The sequence below is a fragment of the Xenopus laevis genome, chromosome 4S (genome assembly GCF_017654675.1).
Source record: "Xenopus laevis strain J_2021 chromosome 4S, Xenopus_laevis_v10.1, whole genome shotgun sequence".
Taxonomy (NCBI): Eukaryota; Metazoa; Chordata; class Amphibia; order Anura; family Pipidae; genus Xenopus; species Xenopus laevis.
Window position 1 is genome coordinate 13,988,326 of NC_054378.1, and position 27,419 is coordinate 14,015,744.

At 42.7% G+C, this 27,419-nt stretch overlaps 1 protein-coding gene across 1 annotated transcript; it reads right to left on the reverse strand.

The window, feature by feature from the left end:
- chst1.S (carbohydrate (keratan sulfate Gal-6) sulfotransferase 1 S homeolog) lies at positions 1-25,456 on the reverse strand. The gene is made up of 3 exons (XM_018260203.2): positions 24,975-25,456; positions 3,050-3,155; positions 1-2,367 (listed from the first exon to the last, which is right to left on the reverse strand). Exon 3 carries the CDS (start codon positions 2,315-2,317, stop codon positions 1,055-1,057), a length of 1,263 nt encoding a protein of 420 aa, XP_018115692.1. The 5' UTR covers positions 2,318-2,367; positions 3,050-3,155; positions 24,975-25,456; the 3' UTR covers positions 1-1,054.
- Between the last annotated feature and the right edge of the window lie 1,963 nt (positions 25,457-27,419).

Here is a 27,419-nt window from a genome sequence, read left to right on the forward strand (position 1 = left end):
TAATGATAAGAGAAAATGTCAATTTAATCAACTTTCCAATGTACATTCATTAAAAACATTTCAAAGATGTTTTAAAGTTCTCTGTATAAGTAATTGCAATAGAAAGCCACATTTGCCAATCTCTTTCTGCACTGCTGGTTCTGACTCTTGAAACAGGAGTGCAGCAGAAGCCAAGACTCTTTTCCCCACAACATGCACAGCACAGGTCTGGGAATTAGCTGGCTTCTGCTACATTGATTAAATGGAATGATATATATGCAATATATAATGTTTGGGTTTACCACCCCTTCACCTATTATATCCCACTCCAGCCCCCGAAGAAAGGAAGAAAGGCAATGACACAATAAGCAGCCCATGTTACTCTTCAATGCATCCCTGTTTATAAACATTTATAAATAATACAACATGATCTGAAAAAACTTGTGCAAATTCCCACACCTGGTGTCCAACTGGGAGAGTAGACAGCTAATAACGTTATTATCCCAAAGAACAACATTTTTCTTTGTCTTGTGTTTTGGTTTCTGTAAACATTTAACACCCTCTGCAGCCCCACAGGGTCTCCGACTGACATTGTGCCAGAGAAACTAGCAACAGTGGGGACTTGGCAACCTGCTCGATAATGTGTCGGCGTTCCCACCCCTTGTTAGAGAACATCGTCTTCCCATTAAAATTGTCCTTCTGTTTAACCTGCTGTCGCTGTGAAGACATATACAATGCACTACCGCTAATGGTCCTTTCAACGTCTGTTATCTGGAGAGCTGTAGAAGAGTTTGTGGTTCCTCTAGCATCATGCGGGGCATTCATTCAGTGCTAGAGGTACTGGCAACGGCTTCAAGTTTCAAGATCAGAGGCGCAGTCTCCTCTTCTCTTTCCTATTAAATGTGCTTGATTACGTAACCCTCTGTTTAGTGCAACTTGTTCCCCAGAGAGGAAAAAGTGTAAGTGTAGGTGACACCTATCAAAAAAAATATATTGATTGTTCTCATCCAAGCTTCTTTCTGTTTTCCAACACCATTAACGAGTTCGGAGAAAGGAGATAAAACACATAAAGACATTACAAAAAAGGCGTAAAAGCTCTGTCTTCGATTAGGCTGAAGGTCATGTTTCTCAGTTCCTGAGATGAGCCAACAGTCTTGTACCCTAGTTGCGTTAGGACATCTCCACAGGCATTCTGGGTGAATTCGACAATGTCATAAGACAATGTTAGTCTCCAGCTTTCTGCTGTAGCTGCAGAATTTCGAACAGTTCCATACTTGTGTCTGGCCGACGACAGGTCGCCACGCGTATTATTCAGGATCCATCTCTCCACATTTCCATCTGACGGGATGCCTACAAAATCATAGATCTCTTCCATCTTTTTCATAGGATTACGGGCCACATCCTCATACCTTAGAAGCATATATCGTCCCTTCAGCCATGGGGGTCGGCTAAATCCAGTGGAGATAGAATTTATAAAGTCCTCACAAACCATGGTCAGTTGGCTAACATCTAAATTGTATGGTTTACGTCCAGTGGCCCTCCAGATCCTCCACAGTCTGTATGTGTCCCGGAAGGTCTCACTACGAGAAGCTAATATGCCTCGGGGGTCCCTTACTAGCTGGATTACCTTCAAATTTAGCCGGGGATCTTCTATCAAAGCTCGTAAGTCATTGACTTCAGGCACCCGAACTGTTTTGATAGCCATGTGTCCATGATCCTTGCAAGCTTCCGTAGCCAGTGTCAAATTCAAGCTGTTGCATTTCTTAGCACAATCACCTTCCTCTAAATAGATATCTGTAGGCCCTAATGCATCACAGACAGGATAGGAACAAAGAGCCTTGCTTGCTCCCCTCCTGAAAAGTTTATCAGTTGTGTGATTTACAGGCTGAGGTTTAATATAGTTTTCCAAAAAGAAGAGGTCACAATCATAAAGGCTCCTCAAAAGATCCCTACTGGCCCCCAACATAACTCGTCGATCAGAAGGGCTCTTATTCTGTGGCATTTTTGGGATCAGTGTATACTGAACGTGGTAGAGAGGCTCGAACAAATAGAAGACATCAGAATGCTGATTGAAGAGTTGACCTAAAAAGGAAGATCCACTGCGGGTGGTCGCCAAGATAAGAATATGTATCTTCCTGGAAAAATTGGAGGTCAGCAGTTGATTGTCCTCACACAATTTGTCTGGGGAGTCTGTGGGGTCTAAGCCAAGGCTACAGTTGGCCGGATTAGGAACTGGACACATGGGGAAGGATTTGCTAGTGAAAGTACGAATTGCTGTGTACTGGATAGCAATGGAGGCCAGGGCTAGTAAGATGATAGCCTTCCAAGAACATTGCATGGCTGGAAAAAAGTCATTGAGCCTTTTATTTTCTGTTGTTGGCTCTGTACCTGTAAATCAATCAAAGCAAAAAAACATTAAGTCTTAAATATGTTATATGTATTCTTCATTTAGAAGATTACACTGGAATAGTGGAGTGGTGAAATTGTTATGGTATGGCTTGTTGTTGTTAAGATGGAAGTGTTGGGCATAACAGGGCTAGAAAGCCAATATGACAATGGTAACACCCTTTACAAGTCTAGGGTGTTGTGTTGCCATTTAAAAACTGAAAGGCCATAGGACACAACACCTTTTGTCTAGACCCCACCACCACTAAAGTTAGATCTACAGTTATACTGCTGTGGCTGGGTCCTATTGCCCTGGTGGACCTTCCCTAGAACTATAAGACTAATAATATGCGTTTGTTATACCTTTAAAATGACCACATAAGGATACTCGTATCACTGATTTATTTTATGAAATGGTATGAAATGGTGTGACCTGCAGTAACACGCACAGCCCTCTCTTGATATGGCGACTAGACAAATGCAAAGGGAAAATACGTACTAAAAGTATATACACCTGTCCTAATCATGTGTTATAGTGATCTCAGTTGAATGACATTGGTGTAGAGCTTGAAAGGCCTGAAGGCAAAGGACACACACAGCCAAACATAAATCTACGGCAACGTGCCCAAAATACTACAATGTGCAATTCATGACAGTCATACATGTAGAAACAAATCATGCTTACCATAAGATGCAGTAATGTCACACCGCTTTCCAAGTTCTAACAGCAGGTCAGGTTTTCACTTTGGGCCCATTGTCCTAATCCTTGAGTGGGCATCTTCTACTTGTCACTGCAAGTAAAACAAACACTAGGTTAGTCTCATGGAAGTAGACCAGGTCTGCGGTGGTATTGGTGGATTGAAGAACACTATGAATGATACATTGTTTCTAGCGCTGGTAAGTTAGGAACGAAGGAGAAAAATAAGCAGAATTCAACCGGCCCTAATTTAGACAAATGGTTGCAGAAAGTGATGGATGGACAATGGTAGAGAAGGTCACTGAAGAAAGTATTTGAGGCAGAGGAGGCATCAACAGTTACAGAAGTCCCAGCCACACATGGTGTAGGAAACATTCCCTTGTATTTGCTGTTTAAACTCAAGAAAATCAAAGACCAATGCTGGGACCAGTGCGAGGGGCACTTATATAAAACTCATTTTTCACACCATGAAGGGACCTTCAGTTCAACACTTTCTTGATGACCTTTCAGCATAACCAACAGAGAGTTTATAGAAGAGTGACAGGGGTAAAAGCACATATTGCTCATATGTCAGAAACCACTAAAACAAAATTAATGTAAAAGTGCTGAGAGTACTACTCCAAGTACATGTATAGCAATTATTTTGGGGGGTGTAGATCCCCTTGCCTTTCTAAACTGTCTCCTAATGTGCTATTTGTTTAGTCACTGATCTTGGCCTACATCTCTACTATCAGGCCTCAATCATTTTTTGGTTAGTAAGGTTCTCTACACTGCTGGACCCCCAAAGCAGCCTTTTAGTCTCCTGCCGTTATTATTACTCCCTAGACCAAAGACCAAGTCATTAAAGATCCAACATGTATTAGGATAAACCCACTAGTATTATTTCTGGAAAGCATTTTCTCAGGCCCACAATGCATTTTTGTGTCCAATCGTCTATTTATTGGTTTATTAGCCATCGCATTCAATGTGACCCATTCTGCTTATTATTTCAGCGATACTTTCAGCGTGGCAGCTAAACATTCATGTACTGTGCAGACAAAGTGCCACATTGATTATATCATTCACACCATTAGGTCCCCGTTGCCATTCCATTCTGTATGCATTAATGATTTTTTTTTTTTTTTTTTTAAGCAGAAACAGCAGTTATACAACATGGTTGAAGCGAATTACAGCAAGTTCAATCTCATCTGGTACCTGAAGGGTCGCCGCCCGTCTTGCAACATCTCGGCTTGACCGGTCAAAAAGGACATGTGGTGCCAATAGAAAGAATAGGCAAGAAAAATAAAATATCAAAAGGCATGATCTTTATTTCTAGTAAAGGAAATTCCCTGGGTTCAAGGAACACAGTGACCAATCAGATTATGGTGCGTTCTTCTAAATACCCAAGTTTCAGAGGAACAAGTCAAGGCGGGCAATTAGCAGAAACAGGGTTTGATTAAGGAAAGGAAAATGGATGAGAAGAGACTTTCTGTTACACATGGGAAAGACATTCCCTTAAGGGCCACAGCTGTTCCAATAGAAAGGGGTCAACTTAAACGCAGGCCTTGGTGCTAAGTCGGCAAAATGCATGACTGTAGAGCTATTCAGGGATTGATGAAACATCACGGTGACTTGAAGGTCCCTAAGGGGACGTCTAATATCCTGATAACGATCGCAACAAAAAGAGGAATAAAGAATAAAAGGATAGGAGCGATGTGTTTATGTTTCGTGTTATAAGGCAGAATAACTGCTGGCATCTCCAGCCGCAATAAACCATTGCTGAGCGCATGGAACCCCCGGCTGAATATGTATGTTCTCCCTTATAAATGTCTCCAATTCATGAGTAGTTTTCCACATGGTTTGAAGCAGTTTAAATCTTTATTCCGGTATCCTGGCAACAGGAATAGCAATTACGGGCTACAATTGACTGCTTTTGGAGTAGGGGAATGTTTGTTTGCATTTTTTTTTTTTAGTTTCACAACTCCCTTCCTCCTTCCAATGCAGGGGTTTTAAGACTCAAGGCGCCCTTTATTGTCCAACATTTGTAACAGTCATTCTTATATAGGTTCAGGGGTACATAGGGTACAAATAAACAATCCCCCCCCAAATCTCCTCCTAATCACCTTCAAGCTTGGCCCCCTTAACTCATAACACAGTTGCAGATATATAGAAACATTGGGGTAACAGTCACCCTGCTATAGTTCCAGGGGTACCCAGGGCACAAATAAACACTCATCCCAAATCTCCCCCTAACTGGCCTTCAGGCTGGGCTCCCTTAGCTCATAACAAGGTTACAGATATATAGAAACATTGGGGTAACAGTCACCCTGCTATAGTTCCAGGGGTACTCAGGACACAAATAAAAACTTGCCCCAAATCAACCCCTAACTGGCCTTCAGGCTGGGCCCCCTTAGCTCATAACAAGGTTACAGATATATAGAAACATTGGGGTAACAGTCACCCTGATATAGTTCCAGGGGTACCCAGGGCACAAATAAGCACTCACCCCAAATCTCCCCCTAACTGGCCTTCAGGTTGGGCCCCTTAGCTCATAACAAGGTTACAGATATATAGAAACATTGGGGTAACAGTCACCCTGCTATAGTTCCAGGGGTACTCAGGGAACAAATAAGCACTCACCCCAAATCTCCCCCTAACTGACCTTCAGGCTGGGCCCCGTTAGCTCATAACAAGGTTACAGATATATAGAAACATTGGGGTAACAGTCACCCTGCTATAGTTCCAGGGGTACTCAGGGCACAAATAAACACTCACCCCAAATCTCCCCCTAACTGGTTACTCCCTTCCTCCTTCTAATGCAGGGGTTTTAAGACTCAAGGCGCTGTTTATTGTCCAACATTTGTAACAATCATTCTTATATAGGTTCAGGGGTAGCCAGGGTACAAATAAACAATCCCCCCAAATCTCCCCTTAACTCACCTTCAAGTTTGGCCCCCTTAACTCATAACACAGTTACAGGTATAGAGAAACATTGGGGTAACAGTCACCCTGCTATAGTTCCAGGGGTACTCAGGACACAAATAAGCACTCACCCCAAATCTCCCCCTAACTGGCCTTCAGACTGGGTCCCCTTAGCTCATAACAAGGTTACAGATATATAGAAACATTGGGGTAACAGTCACCCTGCTATAGTTCCAGGGGTACTCAGGGCACAAATAAGCACTCACCCCAAATCTCCCCCTAACTGGCCTTCAGGCTGGGCCCCCTTAGCTCATAACAAGGTTACAGATATATAGAAACATTGGGGTAACAGTCACCCTGCTATAGTTCCAGGGGTACCCAGGGCACAAATAAGCACTCACCCCAAATCTCCCCCTAACTGGCCTTCAGGCTGGGTCCCCTTAGCTCATGACAAGGTTACAGATATATAGAAACATTGGGGTAACAGTCACCCTGATATAGTGTATAGAGTGCAGTATTACATCCAGCACCAGTCGGTAACTATAACTCCTTGAGGAAAAACCGCATTTGGATTCCCAATCACATTCAGAATCAGACCCTGGCAATATCCAAAAATAGATCTATTTCTAGGACCAGAAAACAATAATTTATCCTTCTCACATAACAAGTGGGCGTTTGTGAGTATTCCCAAAGGTTGGCATGAGCCTTGGTCCTGGAAGGGGAGTGGCTTATAAAATGGGGAGGAGCATAGATAGACATGGCCTGAGCACACCCACCTTATAATCTAAAATGAAACTGGAAATGTCAGGGAGGGATAATAAAGCTCGGTGATCATCATATTTCATATTGGTTGGTGTGACATGATGCAAAACAGGTGCAGGGAACTGGCAGCGCAGCAGATGTTGTTGAACTGTATCTCCCAGCATCCCACTGACAGCTGAGCTCCATCTTTGCTCATCAGTGGCACGGAAGCCATTCTCCCCAGAGACAGAAGAATACATCGCCCCATAGCAGATGTGGATAATCCAAGCCGGTAGCTGAAAGAGGGCATCAATCCTTGTTGACAAGCCCATGAGTTATAGATGCAAAATTGCAGAATACGACGGGAAAAAATCTACATTGGTGGCAAAAAAAGCCAGGTTTGGCCATGAAACAAGAATCCTATTCATAATAAACACACCTGTGATGTCACCAGCTGGGGAGCATATTAGAAAACGATGGGTGTTCAGGATAGTGAGTTTTCCCACTGGAGAATAAATTGGGACTAATTACAGTATGTTTGAAGCACTAGGGGGCGCTAACAGGGGAGATTAAAGGGGTGGTTCACCTTTAAGTTAACTTTTGGTATGTTATAGAATGGCTTATTCTAAATAGATTTCCAGTTGGTCCTCATTATTTCTTTTTCATAGTTTTTGAATTATTTGCCTGCTTCTCCTCCTTCCAGCTTTCCAATTGGGGTCATTGAAACCGGCTAAAAAAACAAATGCTCTGTAAGGCTAAAAATGTGTTGTTATGGCTACTTTTTATTACTTATCTTTCTATTCAGACCTCTCCTACTCATAAGGGCAAATTCCCTTACCGGGAAAATTTGCCTGCGACGGCTTCGCAGCCATTGCAACATTTCGACAGGCGTAAAATTCGCTAGGACAACGCTAATTCACTAAAGTGCAAAGTTATGTCCAGGACGCCAAACGCTGGCCAATTTACGCTATCGGTGTTTCGGCAATCAAAGCGAAGATGCACTAGCGTTGTTCAATTTTCATACGGTGGGAAATGATAAAGTTACATGGACGTTTATGTTGCAGCAAATACATTACATTACACAAGTCCAGGGAACCTTAATAAATAAAATAGAGTTATTATAATGCCCTACACATGAGCCCAGTGTATTGTTAATGTCCCTTATGTTAGAAAATGGAGGGGGGAACCCGGTTACCCAAAAAAAATTTTACGGACCTTTGCAGGCTATCACTCAGAAAAAAGAAAAAGACACCAGCATTTTTTGGGACTAAAAATTGAGGAAGTCCTATGCACTCCATTGCACTTCACCTGGTCTGAGCTGGCAAAGGCAAGTCTAGCGAATGAGGTAATGTTCAGTAAAATCCACATTTTAGTGAATTCGCTAGAGTGATAATTCGCCTGGCGTTAGAGTGCGAAGCAACACTAGCGTCTATCTCCTTCGCTAGCGAAGTGACACCTGCACCCATTAGGAAATCGTCGAAGTCTCTGCGGGCGGTAACACTAGCGAATTAACGCTAGTGTTAGCTACTTCGCCCTTTAGGGAATCTGCCCCATAGTCCAGTCAAATCAGTGCATGGTTGCTAGGGTAATTTGGACCCTAGCAACCAGACTGCTGAAATTTGCAGCCTGGAGAGCTGCTGAATAAAAAACGAAATAACTCAAAAACCACAAATAATAAAAAATTAAAAACTAAATGCAAATTGTCTCAGAATATCCCTCTCTACATCATACTAAAAGTTCATTTTAAGGTGAACAACCCCTTTAAGGCAAGGTTTATGCATTATTTTAGATCTGCCCGTAAAATACAGGTATCCTGTTATCCAGAATGCTTGTGACCTGGGGGGTTTTCAGATAAGGAATCTTTCCTTAATTTGGATCTTCATACTTAAGATCATTTAATCATTAAATAAACCCAATAGGATGGCATTACCTTAGTTGGGATGAAATACAAGCCAAGGTACTTTTTTTTTATTATTACAGAGAAAAAGCAGAATCTTTTTTAAAAATTAGAATTATTTGATCAAAATGGAGTCTATGGGAGACGGCCTTCCCGGAGTTTGGAGTTTCTGGATAACTGATCCCATATCGCTACCAGTGCTATGATTTGCTTACACATTTACAGTGGATGTAAACAGCAAAGTGTGAGGTTCAAGTGTTTTTTTTTGTATATGGTAACAGTTCCCCTTTGAGTTGATAATGAATGCCTCCCCATAGGCCTTATTAGACTGTAAGCTCTTTAGCAGAGGGAGTTCCTCCATATGTCTCAGGCCAGTAATTAGTCCCTAGTTCTGCCAGCAGATTTACTTTGCGTACCTGTTAGCCATGCAATCTGCTGCGTCCCCCCGTGGCACAGTTAAAATAAACATACGCCTGCATTATATTCAGTGCCCCTCTTTATGGAGGGGGGGATAGAAATAAACTACTCTCTGTCTCTACTGTGTAATCAGCTCTGTAATGGTCTGTGGGTCTCTGACTCCAGGAGTCAATAAAGAATCTTGTTTAGTTCAGGTGGAGCTGGGCAAAAATTTTGTATTTAGTCTGCAAAGTCCTAACAGATCTGCTTGGTACATATTTCCAACAGGAACAGCCAGAAGGGACTGGGAAATTTCCACCTCCAGTGTTAGAATGACTGGAAGGGCCCCCCGCACTCCCCAACCCCAGCCAATCACAGCATGCAACACTAACTACACTTACACCCTGTATAGTGTACAGTGCTCACAATCACTCTTTGTAGGGGGGATTATTCAGGCAGACCCTGTGTGCCGTCTCATACTGAGCACCTACTACCTGGGTTTATGCTACTGGAAAACATCAATTACTTTCTCAGTCTCACTTATGGTCAGTGGTGTAAATACAGCAATCTGTGCCACAGTGCCCCAATGCTAAATTTACACCTGGGCCCCTAATGGCCTAGAACCCTCCTTCCTCTGAACATGCAAATATGTGACTGGCATGTTCCATTGTTGCACCACGGTGTCTACAGTGGCCCCAAGGGTGCAGTTAACACTCTTGCCCCCCAGTAGTCACACCACTGTTTAGAGTTGCATGTGCAAAGCACAAATGGATGGAAACTGAGCGCACATTGATACTTGCACCCAGAGTAGGATTGGGTCGGTGGGACACCAGGAAAAAATCCAGTGGGCCCAGGCCCTCGTGGACCCAGGGGCGATCCGGGGGCTTCTGCCGCCTGAGGCAGCAACCTCGATGCTGCCCCCCTTTCCCGCTCCGCGCTTAAAAGTTTAGCGTCTGAGCGGGTCAAAAGGGGCGGTATCGCTAGTGCAATGAGCGAGTACTACGCTTTCTGCACTAGCAGAGCCGAATTTCGGAAATTCGTCTCTTAAAGTTACAGGAGGCGGCTTTTTGCCGCCCCTTCTAACTGGCCGTTCACTGCCACCTGAGGCAAGGTGCTCACCTTGCCTCATGGCAGGAACGGCCCTGCGTGGGCCTCTTTGTCCCAGACCCACTCCCTGTGTGAAGCTTTTTCCACGGCTTCGGACCTCTCTCCCTGGCCCTCGGCACACCCACAAGAGGAAGAAGGTAGGTGGGGAGGGCAGAGAGTAGGGTCAGGGGCGATCCAATGAGGCGAGTTGAGAAACTCGCTTCAAGCAGCAGCGCCCCCCCCCCCCGGTTGCCAGAGGCGGCAAAAACGCCACTCCTGGTAACTACAAGAGCCTAATTTCCGTTTCTCAACTCGGAAATTTAACTCTTCTAGCGCGCTGGCACTGAAAAGGTCAATGAACCAATTGGGCAGAATTGCCCGGAGTAGGGTTGTCACCTGTCCGGATTTCACCCGGACAGTCGGGTTTTTGGAAGGGTTGTCGGGTGAAAACTGCCTATCCGGATTTCCAAATTAGAAAATCCGGACAGGACATTGATGTTATTGCCAATCGTTGATTGCCACATCATCAGTCTCACCACTGACATCATTTACACTTCTCCCAACATCATGAGACCCATCCCCCGACATCAACTCTCTGACATCATTCGCCCCACCCCCTGCCCAATTTACCGGAAATGAAAAGGTGGCAACCCTATCGGAGGGGGGTTGCATCTCAGGCTGGGGGGCTGCAGGGGGCTTTGTGTCTGGGGGAGTGGTGGCCCTCAGGCAGCAGCCCCGGTGGACCCAGGTCCCCCAGTCTGATGCTGAAAGTACCAATGTTGGACTGGGGTACACATAGGGTTGCTACCTTTCCCTGCTGGGAGATCCAGGCAGGGGCGGGCCAATAACGTATTCGGGCGGGGCAATCGCGTTGTGGATGTGGCAGTGATGTTGCATGGCTGGGTAGATGGGCGGAGCTATGACTTGGGGATTGGCCAATCGATGTGTCAATCTTAGGGAATCCTGCCCCGTTTTCTAAATTAGGAAGGCAGTTTTGACCCAGATTTTTGGGAGGTAAAATCTGGACAGGTGGCAGCCCTTGGTACACAGGGCACACCAGGTACCCGAGTCTAGGGGCCACTGCCCAACCTCCACCCTGAAATCTAGAGTTGCCATCTGTCCGGTTTTGAATCGGACAGCCTGGTATTTTGAAGGGCTGCCCGGGTCAAAACTTCCTGCCTGGTTTTCAAAATAAGGAAAACCGGGCAGGATTCCCCATGAATGACACGGTGATCGGCCAGTTGCCGATCACCGCGCCATAGCCCCACCCCTTAGCATCACAGCCCACCCTTATCCAAAATCTCCCTCTTTGCATGTGTTGTGGTGCAAGCAGAGGCTCTCTCATCCCATAATAATAATAAGAGTATCCTGCTCGCACTAATAGTTCGGGGAGTCGTTTAGCATTTCCCATACCCTCATAGGTGAGATTAGATTTTAAATGGCATTATTGGCATTTGAATTTATCTGGGGCTGCTTCGAATAACATACAGGCCTCTGTTTTTATTGATGGTAAGATCTATTTGATTAAAGTATGCAGTCAACGTACTCCAGAGAACACACATTCAATATAATAGGCCGGCAGTTTATTCAAGCGTTGTCGGCCTGGGTCTCCCAGAGCCCATCAGAAAACTAGGCCCCTAGTATCCACTCTATGCACCATTAGGCTGCTTAAAATTGTGACAGATTCTCAGACTGCATTTATCAGCTACGGGTGTAGGCACACAGAGCACCAAAAATAAATATTTGCGTTCTGTCCAAATCACCTATGTTAACGCGTTTTACATTAAAGGGGTAGTTCACCTTTAGTTAACTTTTAGCATGTTATATAATGTCTTATTCCTAACAATTCTGCCATTGGTCTCAGTTATTTAATATTTTATAGTTTTTCTAATTATTTGCCTTGCTCTTCTACATCTTTCCAGCTTTCAAATGGGGAGGTCGCTGACCACCTAGGCACGTGTTTCTTCTGCCTACCCCTAGTTTTGGCACTGACCCTAGCAACCAGACAACTGCTTAAATCATATCTCCCAACGTTTTTGGAAATAAAAAGAGGGACAAAAAAATATGGCGCATGTAGCTTGCGAATTTTTTTACCATGCCAATTTTTGAGGCCACACCCCCTAATTACCATGTTCATTTTACAAAATTTGGCAGGTTATAAAAGTTTGAACATATTTCTGTGTTTTTTTTCCAGTTATTACAGTCTTGCTAATGAGAGTCTAAACTGAGAGTCTAACTTTCCCCAAGGGACCTACTTATCTAAATTGTTACAATTACTTTGCTTATCACAAAATTGTTACAAAGTATCCTAGTTGCACCTGGTAGCTGTTCAGCTCTCTGCCAAAAGTCAATTAAGTTAGAAACGTTGTTTCTTTTTCTGGCTGTTCAGTGCAGAGTAAGTCGGGACTTTCCAGTAAAAACGCGGGACTGCGGGTTGAGCTGTCAAAAGCTGATGGGATTCACTGGGGCCCACCAGGACGTTCCCCAGTCTCCTATCAGGCCAGTCCGACTCCATATTCAAGGGGGGTTTACGTTTATTTTGGCTCCACACTGGCATTTCCGAAAAAAAATTGCAAATGAATTAATGAGGATCACAGCGTCCAAACCTTTCTCTCTTTAGTCATTCTCCTCATTATCCTCTTTAGTAAACGAACATGAGATCTATCACTTCTTCCCAGCTTAGCTTATATCAAGGTGCGGGGAAATCGCAGCCCATTAGGGCAAACGTTTTATCGGTTTTAATCACATTTTTCTGTTCTTGTGGCTTATCCGTGTTCCTGTAATGGATTGCGTAGTGTGTCGCTACAAAATGATTTTCCTTTTTTAACCGTGACAGGTTTTCCCACAAAACTACTTAACATTGTAAATGACTTATTCTAACCTGTCCCGGTGCTTTCTGCTTTATTAATATCATTATTGTTTCTTCCACTATTTATGAGCTTAAAGTGCATTTGGTGATTTCTCTTACTCTCAGTCCTACAAATCTTGTCATTTTTAACCAGATTGGATCACGGAATTTGTAGTTCATTTATTATTATATATCTTTCTACTTTTAAGATTTTTCTCTTTTTCTGCCTTTCACACCTTTTTCTTTGGCCAGATTATCTGAATTTTACCTTTAATTCTGTAAAAGAATTTTTATATACAGAGTCCTGCATGGTAATCCAGTGCCAGTTCCATATACAATGCCCCCTGAACACTTGGCATGATATATACAATGTCAGATTCATATGTATTTTGCCACCTGAATACACGGAAGTATAAATACAGTGCAAATTCCATATATAATACCCCCAGAACTCATGGCAGGATCAATACAGTGCAAATTCCATATATAATGCCTACAAAACACACGGCAGGCTTAATACTGTGCAAATTCCATATGTAATGCCCCCAGAACTCATGGAAAGATAAATAATGTGCCAATTCTATATATAGTGCCCCCAGAACACATGGTGGGTTAAACAGAGTGCCAGATCCATGGGTACTTTGCCTCTGAATACATGGTAGTATAAATGCATTGCTATTTCTATATATAATGCCCCCCAGAACTCATGGCAGGGTAAATACAGTGCCAGTTACATATATAATACCCCCAGACCACATGGCAGTATAAATACATTGCCATTTCTATATTTAATGCCCCCCAGAACTCATGGCAGCATAAATACAGTGCCAGTTCCAGATATAATGACCCCCATAATACATGGCAGGATAAATAAAGTGGCAGTTGCATATGTAATGTCTCTAGAACTCATGGAAGGGTGAAGACTGTTTCAATTCCATACATAATGCCCCCAGACCACATGGAAGGATAAATACAGTGCCAGATCCAACACACATCTATATATATATATATATATATAATACCCTCTGAACAAAAACAGTATAAATAAAGTGCCAGTATATATATATATATATATATATATATATATATATATATATATATATATATATAGATAGATAGATAGATAGATAGATAGATAGATAGATATAGATATATATATATAAATATATATATATATATATAGATATATATATATATATATATAGATATATAAAAACTCAAGGCATGTTAAAAGCAATAAAAGTTCCTATATTATGCCCCCAGAACACTCGGCAGGGTGAATATAGTGCCACTTTTATATACTGTAAATGGACCATATGTCAATTTTCCACCACACTTGTCCTTGTGGTTGTAAATAAGGCTTAATGCTGGCAACACGTTGCTGTAGAGCCTATTCGGTTAATGTTCTCTAGTGGCTCTTATTTCTAATGGATATTCATATACTTTCTCCAAAACACATTTAACAGATAATATCCTAAAAGATAATGTGGCTACAATAGAGTTCTCTGGGGATGGTGTTTCCCAAACCACTGCATATTATTATGCTTTATTTTACCAACATCTTCTTCATCAATTTACAGAGATTAAACATCATTCCCATCAATCCTTGCTCCAGTGGAGCTTACACTCTAAGGCCCCGAACACAGTAACACCCACAGGGACAGTTATATCAGGAGCCAACAAACCTGCCTGTATTTATTTGGAGTGTGGGAAGAAATCCATTCATATTGTTTCCCTGATTATGCTTTTCTGAAGGCTGATACAGGTATGGGACCTATTATCCAGAATGCTCGGGACCCAGGGCTTTCCAGATAACTGATCTTTCCATAATTTGGATCTTCATACCTTAAGTCTACTAGAAAATCATGTAAACACTAAATAAACCCAATAGGCTGGTCTGTTATAAACAAGGATTAATTATATTTTACCGGTAGTTGGGATCAAGTACAAGCTAATGTTTTATTATTACAGAGAAAAAGGAAATCATTTTTAAAAATTTGGATTATTTGGATAAAATGGAGTCTATGGGAGATGGCCTTTCCATAATTTGGAACTTTCACACTATTGTATTCAGTTTCTAAATCCCATGTGTGTCCATTCCCTTATACTGTAAGACTCCACATTGTTCTGAAAACAGGTGGGTAATTGAAGGGGTTTTGATACCAGGGTTTGATTGGGCTGGTGGGACATTGGGAAAAAAACTTCCCCTGGCCCCAATGGGGGCAGCAACAAGATAAGCAAAGGTACACATGGGGGGGGGGTTGTTGCGGCCCAGGGGTGCAGAGGTGGAGGGGGTTTTGCGGCTGGGGCAGGATGCCTGGGGGAGTGTGTGAGCCCCAATGAGCCCAGTCTGAGACTGTTGGAAACCCAAAAATTCAAATTTTGGAAAATATCATTATAAGCAACCTTCCCATATGTATGAATGACATTTTACGTTTTCTTTCACCAGGCATATTATGTTTAGGTTTACATCCCCTTTAAACAATCACAAACATATTTCAAAGTTGACAATGAATGATGGAAGGACTAAATATCAGAAACAAGGTGAATCCTGCTCATTTCTGCACAATTTCTGTAACACATGACAATTCTGCTCCAAGGGGTCTGTCTGCAGCCAAGTCAGTGACCCCCCACGAGGCAAATATCCACAACAATCCCATTAGTGTAGCAGCACCGTGGGTTGGCGTCAGTTCTTGTGACTCAGCGGGTGTCACTGGAGCATATTGCAAGTGTGGGTGGAAATCTGTCACCAAGGGAAATTACGGCTTTGTGGGGATGGAAGCTTTAACAAGCTTGTTGCAGCACTAGTAACGATGGTTCATCTTTTAGTTCTCCTCCTACAACAAGACATTCATATAATGTGCACTGACAATTCAATCGCTGGATATATCATTATACAAGTCGGAGCTGCCACAGTGTTTGCCTTGACAGGGGCTAAGCTTCAGTGCAAACAAACAATTGCTCATCTTACATTGTGCTTACATTACCAATATCTGTTATACAGAAACCCATTATCCAGAAAGCTCTGAATTACAGGAAGGCCATCTCCCATACACTCCCATTTTTATCAATTTAAATTTTTAATATTGTTTTCCTTTTCCTCTCTAATAATAAAACCGTAGCTTGTATTTGATCCCAACTTCTTCCAATCCTTATTGGAAGCAAAGCCAGCCTATTAGGTTTCATTAACTTTTTTTTTAAAATAGACTTAAAGGAGAACTAAACCCCCAAACCAATGAAAACCCCTCCCCTCCCCTCCATAGTCCCCCCTCCCTCTTCCCCCCGCACAGGTGTTAATACCTGTAAATGCCCCTAAGCCTTTAATTACCCCTTGATGCATATTCAGCACAGCGGAGCTCACGGACGCCATCTTCACCACTTCGGGAATCTTCGGGTCCCTTCAGCAATTTCTGTGGCTGTCGGCGCATGCACAGTTGTTCGGAACTGGAAAATTGCTACAACTGCGCATACGCCTATAAGTCGCTTACTTACTGAAGACTCCGGAAGCGGTAAAGATGGCGCCTGTGAGCTCCGTTGCGCTGACTCTGCATCGAGGGGTAATTAAAGACTTTGTTACCTTTACCGGTATGAACACCTGTGTGCGGGGAACAGGGAGGGGGGACACTGGAGTGTAGTGGGTAGGGGTTTTCATTTGTTTGGGGGTTTAGTTCTCCTTTGAGGTATGGAGATCTAAATTAGGTAAAGATCCCTTATCTGGAAAACCCCAGGACCCGAGCATTCTGGATAATAGGTCTCATACCTGTAGTAGATGCAGTACGCTGTTTGGCAGCTGAAGGCTGGCCATATGTGGCCAACAGTGGCTCCAGGTCGAGTCAGCAGCTTACTGGCTGGTTTATGGGGTCAAAATGATGGCCTGAAATATCTTGTTCAGGGCTGATAATTTAATTTAAATGTAATTTCTGGGTCATTATAAAACCTCCCTGCACCCATGCCCCCTGCCAGAGCCAGCCAAGCAGCATTGCCGCCCTAGGCAAAATTATTTGGCTTGGCCACCCCCAATGGACCACGCCCAGCCCAATTGCACCCACCACCTCCCACCCCAGTGTCGCTACCCTCCTCCCATCCCTGCTGTCACTCACTTCCCCTGGTCTATCTTTCCTCCACCTAATTTGCTCAGGACCCCCCTCAACTACTGCACTTGCCTACCCTTACCACCAGCCTGACCCCCTGCAGCTTCATATCTTCTCCTTCAGTTAGTACCAACTAGTCCAATTGTTGGCTTGGGGGCTACAAGTGATCTTATAAGCCTGAGTTGTCATGCCACTAGGGTGGATTCATGCTTGCATGCTGCTTTGCGCTTTAGAAATGAGTAATGTAAAGATATGTCAATTAACCCCATGTCGTTGGGGTGCTAATGATATATAAGATCTTATTTCATGTTTCCCTACATGGCAAAGAGATCCCAGACTAAATCATTATCACCCTAATGACTCGGGCGTAGTTGGAGTCCCTGTGTGTATGTGGCTTATTTAGTGATTATCGCACCTCCCTTCATATCAGGCTTAGTGAAATCTTCAGTAATTAACACCTTGGCCTTCACTGACGTTTTAGTGATTTCCTCTACTTCCCAATGGCACATTTTGCCCTGAAAGTCAATTATTCATGATGGATAAACAAATCTCTTGATCGTTCCTAGGAGGTGAGCTGGCCTGGAGGTAAGTGCTTTGAGCCTGAACCTTAAAGGACAATTATAGTATATTAACTAGGGATGCACCGAATCCAGGATTCGGTTCGGTATTCGGCCAGGATTTGGTCATTTTCAGCAGGATTCGGATTCAGACGAATCCTTGTGCCTGTCCGAAACCTGAATTCACAAAACAAGGAAGTAAAACATTTTTTGCCGCGCACTTAGTGTGCAGCTCTATTACTCCCCCGAATCTTCATTAATTCATTGGCATTTCCTGCAATAGGCAATAGTTTTGCATAATTGATCCTAAACCAACTGATGGGTCACAAAGCCCTGGGCACTCCTGATAGCTCTAGACCACATTTATAAACTGCCAAACAATACATCACCCCTGATCTGCCCTAACCACTCCAACCCAACTCCGTTCTTTTGCCAAGAGACTTCCGTGCAGAGAAACCTCGTCTCAGTCCAGTTGTCCATCAAAACTATCACGTGAAATGACTGAAACATGTTTTAGAAGAAACTTGTTTATAATCAATAAACATGCATAATCTCCCCTTAAATGGCCAAGAGTACTATACAATTTCCATCATTTTGAACAGTTCCCTCCATCTGGTTACACGGACCATGAGATTATTCACAACTCACTAGGAATCCTGTGTGTCTAAAACAGTGGCTGTCTGACTTTTTTGGTTCAATCTCCATCAAGGTTAGAGTGCTAGAAAAACATTGGTTCAACATAGTTCCAGGAACATCAAGGGCCACAAATTAGTTTTCAGTTGAAATCTGAATTTAATAGGCCTTCATGCTTGGCTTTGAAGGAGTATCTAGGAGAGCTCATAGTCCTTCTATACTAACAGTCTCGTAGGCAAAAAAAGCAAGATGAGGGTGTAGGTAAGACTGATCAACAGGGTGAGATGGCAGATGTAACACATAATATCAGGATGCCAAACCTCATTAAAGTTCTAACCTCAACACAAAAGAACAGGCAAAACCTTCAAGATCAGCAGAAGAGTTTGGTCCATAAATAACGGAGCCCACCAATAAATAAAGTCTTACAGCATCTATCAACAACTGCCAAGATGTCTAACAAGTAGGGAAACATTTAAGGTAGGACATGGTCTACACCACTTATCTCTCTGCACCAGTAGCAAGATTATTAGTACCAACATGTACAATAACCTCTACCTCTCTTTTCCTCGCTCTCTGCCTCATTGATTCCACAGTCTAAACAAAGGACCTCTTGTCTTTCTTAATCATAACTCAAGGAAGGCACCTGGGTTCTCTGTTTTCTCATGAGTGACTCCCGAATCAACAGCTCTTACAATAAAATCCACACTCTGTTCATTATTTTTCTGTAACAGCATTCTGCTTTCTAGAAACTTAACTAAATACTCACTTTAGCCAATACATCATCATTACTTTAGGACTTTAGGTCTCCGTCAGGGTCATTAGAGTAAATTATGCCTGTTAGCATAGAAATAATACCTTCATGGAGGGGACTGTGGCAGGTATAGCAGGTATAGTAGGGAGAGATGGTGTCTATAGTAACAGTGGGATAAAAGTCTCTGGGAAGGGAGTGTGACTGTGGGATAGCAGGTATAGTAGGGAGAGATGGTGCCTATAGTAACAGTGGGATAATAGTCTCTGGGAAGGGAGTGTGACTGTGGGATAGCAGGTATAGTAGGGAGAGATGGTGCCTATAGTAACAGTGGATAATAGTCTCTGGGAAGGGAGTGTGACTGTGGGATAGCAGGTATAGTAGGGAGAGATGGTGCCTATAGTAACAGTGGATAATAGTCTCTGGGAAGGGAGTGTGACTGTGGGATAGCAGGTATAGTAGGGAGAGATGGTGCCTATAGTAACAGTGGGATAATAGTCTCTGGTAAGGTAGTGTGACTGTGGGATAGCAGGTATAGTAGGGAGAGATGGTGCCTATAGTAACAGTGGGATAATAGTCTCTGGGAAGGGAGTGTGACTGTGGGATAGCAGGTATAGTAGGGAGAGATGGTGCCTATAGTAACAGTGGGATAATAGTCTCTGGGAAGGGAGTGTGACTGTGGGATAGCAGGTATAGTAGGGAGAGATGGTGTCTATAGTAACAGTGGGATAATAGTCTCTGGGAAGGGAGTGTGACTGTGGGATAGCAGGTATAGTAGGGAGAGATGGTGCCTATAGTAGTAGTGGGATAATGGTCTCTGGGAGGGGAGTGTGACTGTGGGATGCTAGGTATAGTAGGGAGAGAGGGTGCCTAGTAGCAGCGGGGATAAAATAACCCCCCATAGATCCAATAAATAGTCTGTGGCATCTTACAGCAGCCCCTTTGGCATTTGCCAGAATCCACAGATTCCCAGTCTGACCCTAATGATGAAGCCAAATGCATTAATGTCCCCTGATTGCTGATGCCTAATTGTAACATTCCTGCTGTGTATTCTATCTGCACTGGAGCTCACCCTACCAGATAGGGTGACACCATGCCACAGCAACCCATGTATCCTGAGTTTAAATCGTAACAAATTTGCTACTGTTAGAAACCCATACCGACCAACCAATAAGGCCTGTGTCCTCAAAATAGTGAGTGATTACATTCGTGCCCAGCTTAAGGCCTCAGCGATAGGCTGGAAAGGGAATAGCGGCCCCAGTAATGAAGGCTTAGTGATAAGGAAATACAGATGAAATGGGAATCCGTGAAGACAGATTTAATTAAGCATCCTGCAATGAATAAATGAAGATTCAAACTCCCAACCAATTACAAAAGGCATCACATTGAATCAGAGGTGATAAATGTTACCAAATTGGAATGGGGAGGGGGGGTTTTGCAGGCAAAAAGTGAAGCTCCTTGTGCCAATTCGTCCTGAAAATTGAGACGGCAACCTGGGGCTTGACTTTTCCTAAACATGGGGTTGGATGGGTAGAAAACTCAATGACAAGCCCTAGCATATTGGATATATATTTGTTTTACGTAAGCTATAATACACTGTACTCCAAATAACTGCAGCCAGCGAACACAAGGGCTTGAAGTCCTATTAGTACTTTGACCTCCTTTTGGGCTAGATAAGCTAAAGGCAATAAAATCCTGCCAAATAGAATATTGTCTGAGAGCAAAGAAGGGAAACTCTCGCTCTTTATTTTTCTATTTCCCAATTACAGTCGTTATAAAAGAGAGCATTTGGGGTTGCATTCGGCTGAAATAAGCTGACAAAAATCCTGAAGCATCATTGTTATTTTTTATGGCTGCGTTTATAAACATGGGTTGCTTGTTTTACACCAAAAAAAGCACAAGATTTTGTTCAAAATAGGACCAAGGTATACATTCTGTACAGGTATGGGATCCTTTTAGTGATGGGTGAATATATTCGCCAGGCGCAAATTCACATGAAATTCGTGAAATTCTCGCCGAAGCGAAACGGGACAAATTCGCCCATCACTAGATCCTTTATTCATAAACACGTAATCTGAATATCCATCTCCCATAGACTCCATCATTATTATATATAATTAGACTCCATTATAACCAAATAATCCAATTTTTTTAACGATTTCCTTTTTCTCTGTAATAATAAAACAGTTGCTTGTACTTGATCCCAACTAAGATTTTGGAAGCAAAACCAGCCTGTTGGATTTATTTCATGTTTACACGATGTTCTAGTAGACGTGAGGTATGAAGATCCATATTAAGGAAAGATCTGTTATCCGGAAATAAACCCCTAAGCATGCTAGATAACTGGTCTTATACCTGATTTCTTTTATATAAAAGTCAGAGATAGATAGATGATAGATAGATAGATAGATAGATAGATAGATAGATAGATAGATAGATAGATAGATAGATAGGTAGGTAGGTAGATAGATAGATAGATAGATAGATAGATAGATAGATAGATAGATAGATAGATAGATAGATAGATAGATAGATAGATAGATAGATAGATGGATGGAAAGAGAGACAGATAGATAGATAGATAGATAGATAGATAGATAGATAGATAGATAGATAGATAGATAGATAGATAGATAGATAGATAGATAGATAGATAGATAGATAGATAGATAGATAGGTAGGTAGGTAGGTAGATAGATAGATAGATAGATAGATAGATGATAGATAGATAGATAGATAGATAGATAGATAGATAGATAGATAGATAGATGATAGATAGATAGATGATAGATAGATAGATAGATGATAGATAGATAGATAGATAGATAGATAGATAGATAGATAGATAGATAGATAGATAGATAGATGATAGATAGATAGATAGATGGAAAGAGAGACAGATAGATAGATAGATAGATAGATAGATAGATAGATAGATAGATAGATAGATAGATAGTAGAAAGAAAGAAAGACACATAGATAGATGATAGATAGATAGATAGATAGATAGATAGATAGATAGATAGATAGATAGATAGATAGATAGATAGATAGACAGATGGATGGAAAGAGAGACAGATAGATAGATAGATAGATAGATAGATAGATAGATAGATAGATAGATAGATAGATAGATAGATAGATAGTACATAGAAAGAAAGAAAGACACATAGATAGATGATAGATAGATAGATAGATAGATAGATAGATAGATAGATAGATAGATAGATAATAGATAGATAGATAGATAGATAGATAGATAGATAGATAGATAGATAGATAGATAGATAGATAAATAGATAGATAGATAGATAGATAGATAGATAGATAGATAGATAGATAGATAGATAGATAGATAGATAGATAGATAGAGAGATAGATAGATAGATAGATAGATAGATAGATAGATAGATGATACATCGGTAGAGAAAGATGGAGAGACAGAAGATAGAAAACAGGTGACAGACAGATACAAACAGAACAGACAGCTAGATATTTGCAGGTCAGTCCCTAGTGGTTATGGGTCCTGGACCAAGCTAGCCAGTCTGGGGCCCCAATATTAAGGAGCCCACTCCCTTTTCCCAGTGTAGAGCAATAAGCAGGTTATTAGGAACACACTGATGCAGCAGTGATATATATATTTATGGGGCAAGAACTGGGCTCTGCACCTGTGAAAATGTGGTGTAAATCACTAAGGGAAACACATGGGCACTGTGCCTCGCTGCAATAAAAACAAATAATGTTGCCATCAGTGCAGGGGCCCCTCATTACTTCTCAAGTACGGGGCCCAGGGCAGCTGCCCCTACCTGCCACATACTGATGAATGAGGGGATTTCCGGCACTAGACCCCTCCCACTGGCAGAAACAACTCAAAGACCCTTTCATTATAACAAACAGTTCATCTGAAACTGTCCCGTCCTCCAGCAGGTGGTGCAGTTAACTTTGGCACTGCTACACTCAATAGACTGGTTCTAAGTTCTAAGCTATTCTAGACTCTGCGTAGCACTGGGGTGTCCAATCTGCAAGTTTTGTAGTTTAACAGTAACTAGAAGGGCCACAGGTTGGACATTCCAGGGAATGTAAATGCTTTTCAGGTAACTGTGAAATGGTCAGTAGGTGCCCATTTAGTCTTTCCTTTTAGCCTGTGCCTCCCCCATTGGATTTGGAGGGGCCAAAATTCTTTGGCAGAAAGTGGATCCCCCCTCCATGAAACTCCACTGTTTATCCATAAGAAGCCACATATAGATGCCAGGCACATATAGACGCCAGGCACATATACACACCAGGCACATATATACACACCAGGCACATATAAACACTAGGCACATATAGACGCCAGGCACATATACACGCCAGGCACATATACACACCAGGCACATATACATGCCAGGCACATATACATGCCAGGCACATATACACACCAGGCACATATATACACGCCAGGCACATATAAACACTAGGCACATATAGACGCCAGGCACATATACACACCAGGCACATATACACGCCAGGCACATATACACACCAGGCAATATAGACGCCAGGCACATATACACACCAGGCAATATAGACGCCAGGCACATTTACACACCAGGCAATATAGACGCCAGGCACATATACACACCAGGCAATATAGACGCCAGGCACATATACACACCAGGCAATATAGACGCCAGGCACATTTACACACCAGGCAATATAGACGCCAGGCACATATACACACCAGGCAATATAGACGCCAGGCACATATACACACCAGGCAATATAGATGCCAGGCACATATACACACCAGGCAATATAGATGCCAGGCACATATACACACCAGGCAAATAGACCAGGACAGATGGATATGGGGTACAGAGAGAGAGAGAGAGACGGACAAAGAATAGGAGAGAAAAGGGGAGAAGTGACAAGAGAGCAGCAGATATATAGAGGGGGAGAATGGACACAGAGGAGTCTCAAATAGAGAGACGTATAGAGAAGCATAGGACTACATAAAGGGGCAGAGAGAGGTGTGTAAGGGGGAGAGAAAGGACTGTATATAGGAGGGGAAAGACCTATGTATAGAGGGGGGCTGATGCAAAAAAGGGAGGCAGAGAGGGATGTATAGAGATGTGAGAGACGTATAGAGGGAGAGAATAATAAAGAGAAATAGAGTCATATAGAACAAGAGAGAGAAGATGTGAAAGGGGAAGTAACATATTAATAGAGAGAGAAAGATAAAGGGAAATAAGAGTTGTATAAAGGACAATATAGAGTGAGATGTGAGATGTGTGTAGAGAGAGAAAGTTGTAGATAAGGTGAAAGAAGTCATGTTTCAAGGGAGACTGGGAGAAATGTATAGAGAGGTAGAGATGAATGTATAGAGGGGGAGAGGGGAAAAAGAAATAGAGAGAGACACCAATGCATAGAAAAGGAGAATGTAGAAAGACGAGGAGATTTATATACAGGTATATATATATATATATATATATATATATATATATATATATATATATATATATATACACACACACATACAGAGAGAGAGAGATGTATACAGAGATACATATAACTATTATTTAGGGAAGAGGGAGAGTCAAATGTGTTTACAGGGAGAGAAGAGAAGGGGACGGGGAAGACAGACGCATGTAGAGAGAGAGAGAGAGAGACGGGTATAAAGGAAGGAAGAGACATATAGATATAAAAGATGTATAGAGAGAGAGAGAGAGAGAGAGAGAGAGAGAGAGAGAGAGAGGGAGAGAGGGAGAGAAGATGCAGAGAGTGAGAGACAGTTGTCGTGCCCACAACTTATTGACACAAGTGGCCGCTCAGAATGTGCCACCCCCTCCCTAAGGAAATAGCCATGTGCAGCCGACAGCGGCATCCAAACCCCTTATCTGGGCACATCATGCAAATACATGGGCATCTTGTGGCACCCACATCTCTGCTAAACCCACAAGAAGCCCACCACAACCAGATCCCTGGCCAGCCCTGTGCTGCCTCCAAGCCTGCCAAGCACCGCAGTCCACTTACCTCTCCGGTTTCTTGTTGGCGCAGAGGGACGGGGAGCAATGGATCCCTGGAGTGGGTGCAGCAGTCGCTTCTTCTGAACATCTTTACATAGACACCCCCTCCAGATCTGGCATCTCCCCCATCTAATCCTTAAATCGTTTGCTGGGGTTTCCCTGTCTCAGCCAAGTCTTGCAGTGTGCTTCTCTCTTCTGCTGGGGGAGAAAGCCTTGAAAGGAGGGGTAGGGGGTTCAAGCAAATGGGAAGCACCACACTGCAGTCTTCTTGCAAACGTCTGTGTGTCCTTCCAGGGCACTGAGATATTCTGCCTCCAGAGCTGGGAAGCTGGAGAAATAAAGCAGCAGAGGCAGGAGGGAGGAGAGCAGGGAGGGGGTACAGGGAGGGAGCAGAGGAGGCAGCAGGGAGGGGGAAAAAGAGGGAATAAGAGAGAGAAGGGGGGATGTGTGAAAGTGCGGCTCAGAAGGAGGGATGGGGAGCAGGGAAGAGGTGTGAGAGGCAGGGAACAGGATGAGCCCCCCCCCCATGAGAAACCTCAAAATCATGTTAAGCAGAGACTGACTCAGTGACACAATTGGTTTTACATACAGTCATATTTAAAACATGGGATCTGCCCCACCCCTCCCCCCTGCTGCTTTGGAACTGCAACTCCCAGTTCAAAGCTCTTTGCACTTACATGTGCCCACCCTGTCTTCTGCAGTTTTTTTACTTAAATGTTCCCATTTTGAAAGCTCAAAAAAATTAACTTTAATCCTGGAAAAAAAAAAACATGAATATTGATAAACCTGCCCAAAAGTGTCGCTGTCACCATATTACCCCACTTAAACTTGTTGTCTAACAATTACACTCCCTTCCCAGAGACTATTATCCCATTGTTACTATAGGCACCATCTCTCCCTACTATACCTGCTATCCCACAGTCACACTCCCTTGCCAGAGACTATTATCCACTGTTACTATAGGCACCATCTCTCCCTACTATACCTGCTATCCCACAGTCACACTCCCTTCCCAGAGACTATTATCCACTGTTACTATAGGCACCATCTCTCCCTACTATACCTGCTATCCTACAGTCACACTCCCTTCCCAGAAACTATTATCCCCACTGCTACTATAGGCACCATCTCTCCCTACTATACCTGCTATCCCACAGTCACACTCCCTTCCCAGAAACTATTATCCCCACTGCTACTATAGGCACAATCTTTCCCTACTACACCTGTTCTCCCACAGTCACACTCCCTTCCCAGACACTATTATCTCACTGTTACTATAGGCACCATCTCTCCCTACTATACCTGCTATCCCACAGTCACAGTCCCTTCCCAGAGACTATTATCTCACTGTTACTATAGGCACCATCTCTCCCTACTATACCTGCTGTATAATAAAATATGGAATTATTATTTTCCAGTCTTTGCCCATTGCCAAAACATTTATTTTTTTACACATATTTTTATTTGTACTGTTTTTACCTTTGCATAGACATACTGGATTTCCCCACTCAGCAGGAGGACCCAGTGCCGTTAGCAGTCTTCCTATAAAGCAGATGACAGTACTTGCTCTAATATTTGGTTCAGTAACTCTGTGGTCTCTGTTCTCTGGGCATATACTTGTACAATGTTCTATTTCTCTAAAATGGGAAACGGCTTCTTGCTCTCCCTTGTGCTTTAAGTTGCAGCAATGTCTGTTCATTTTGTCCATCTGTCAGTCTTATTGATGCTCCCACTGGCTAATGTCACCTCGTCTGCCTTGTACACTGTGCATTTGAGCAGCGAGGACATTGCAAAGGTAATTCTTCTTTACTGGGAACCTGCAACACAGAACTGTACTCACAACAAGTCCTTATGTAACAATGGCCCTAAGAGTCATTAGTAAGTAACTGCTTGGCAGCACCTGTACTTACACTTAAGATACACACGCTCCCTCATCCTTGCCCTAAGCACCCGATTCGTGCTGTTGAGGTGAGGAGTCAGGAGTTAGGACCTTAACCCCTTACGGTCAGATACAAAAGAAGATATCACAAGCAATCTGCCTGTAACCTGCATGTGAAAAATGGCACATTGTATAAATCTGACTTTGAAAAATGGAGGCCATAGCCCGGCTCTCTATATATAGCAGCATCATTTGCAGCTTTCACATCATCCTGACAGTTTTTCCTTTATTTTTTTCTGGGACTTATATACATCATGGCGGCAAAGCATCGAAACCAGTGCGATGTGAGGACAGGTCCCTTTGTGCCAGTTTGGGTCATACAGACCTGATAGACATACCTTCTGACATTGGAATCTGTTATTCGGAAACCCATTATACAGAAAGCTTCAAATTAAGGAATGGCCACATGCCACGTATCATAGACTCCAATTTAATCAAATAATCCCCATTTTTAAAAATGTTTCAATTCATCTCTGTAATAATAAAACAGTTCCTTGTACTTGATCCAAACTA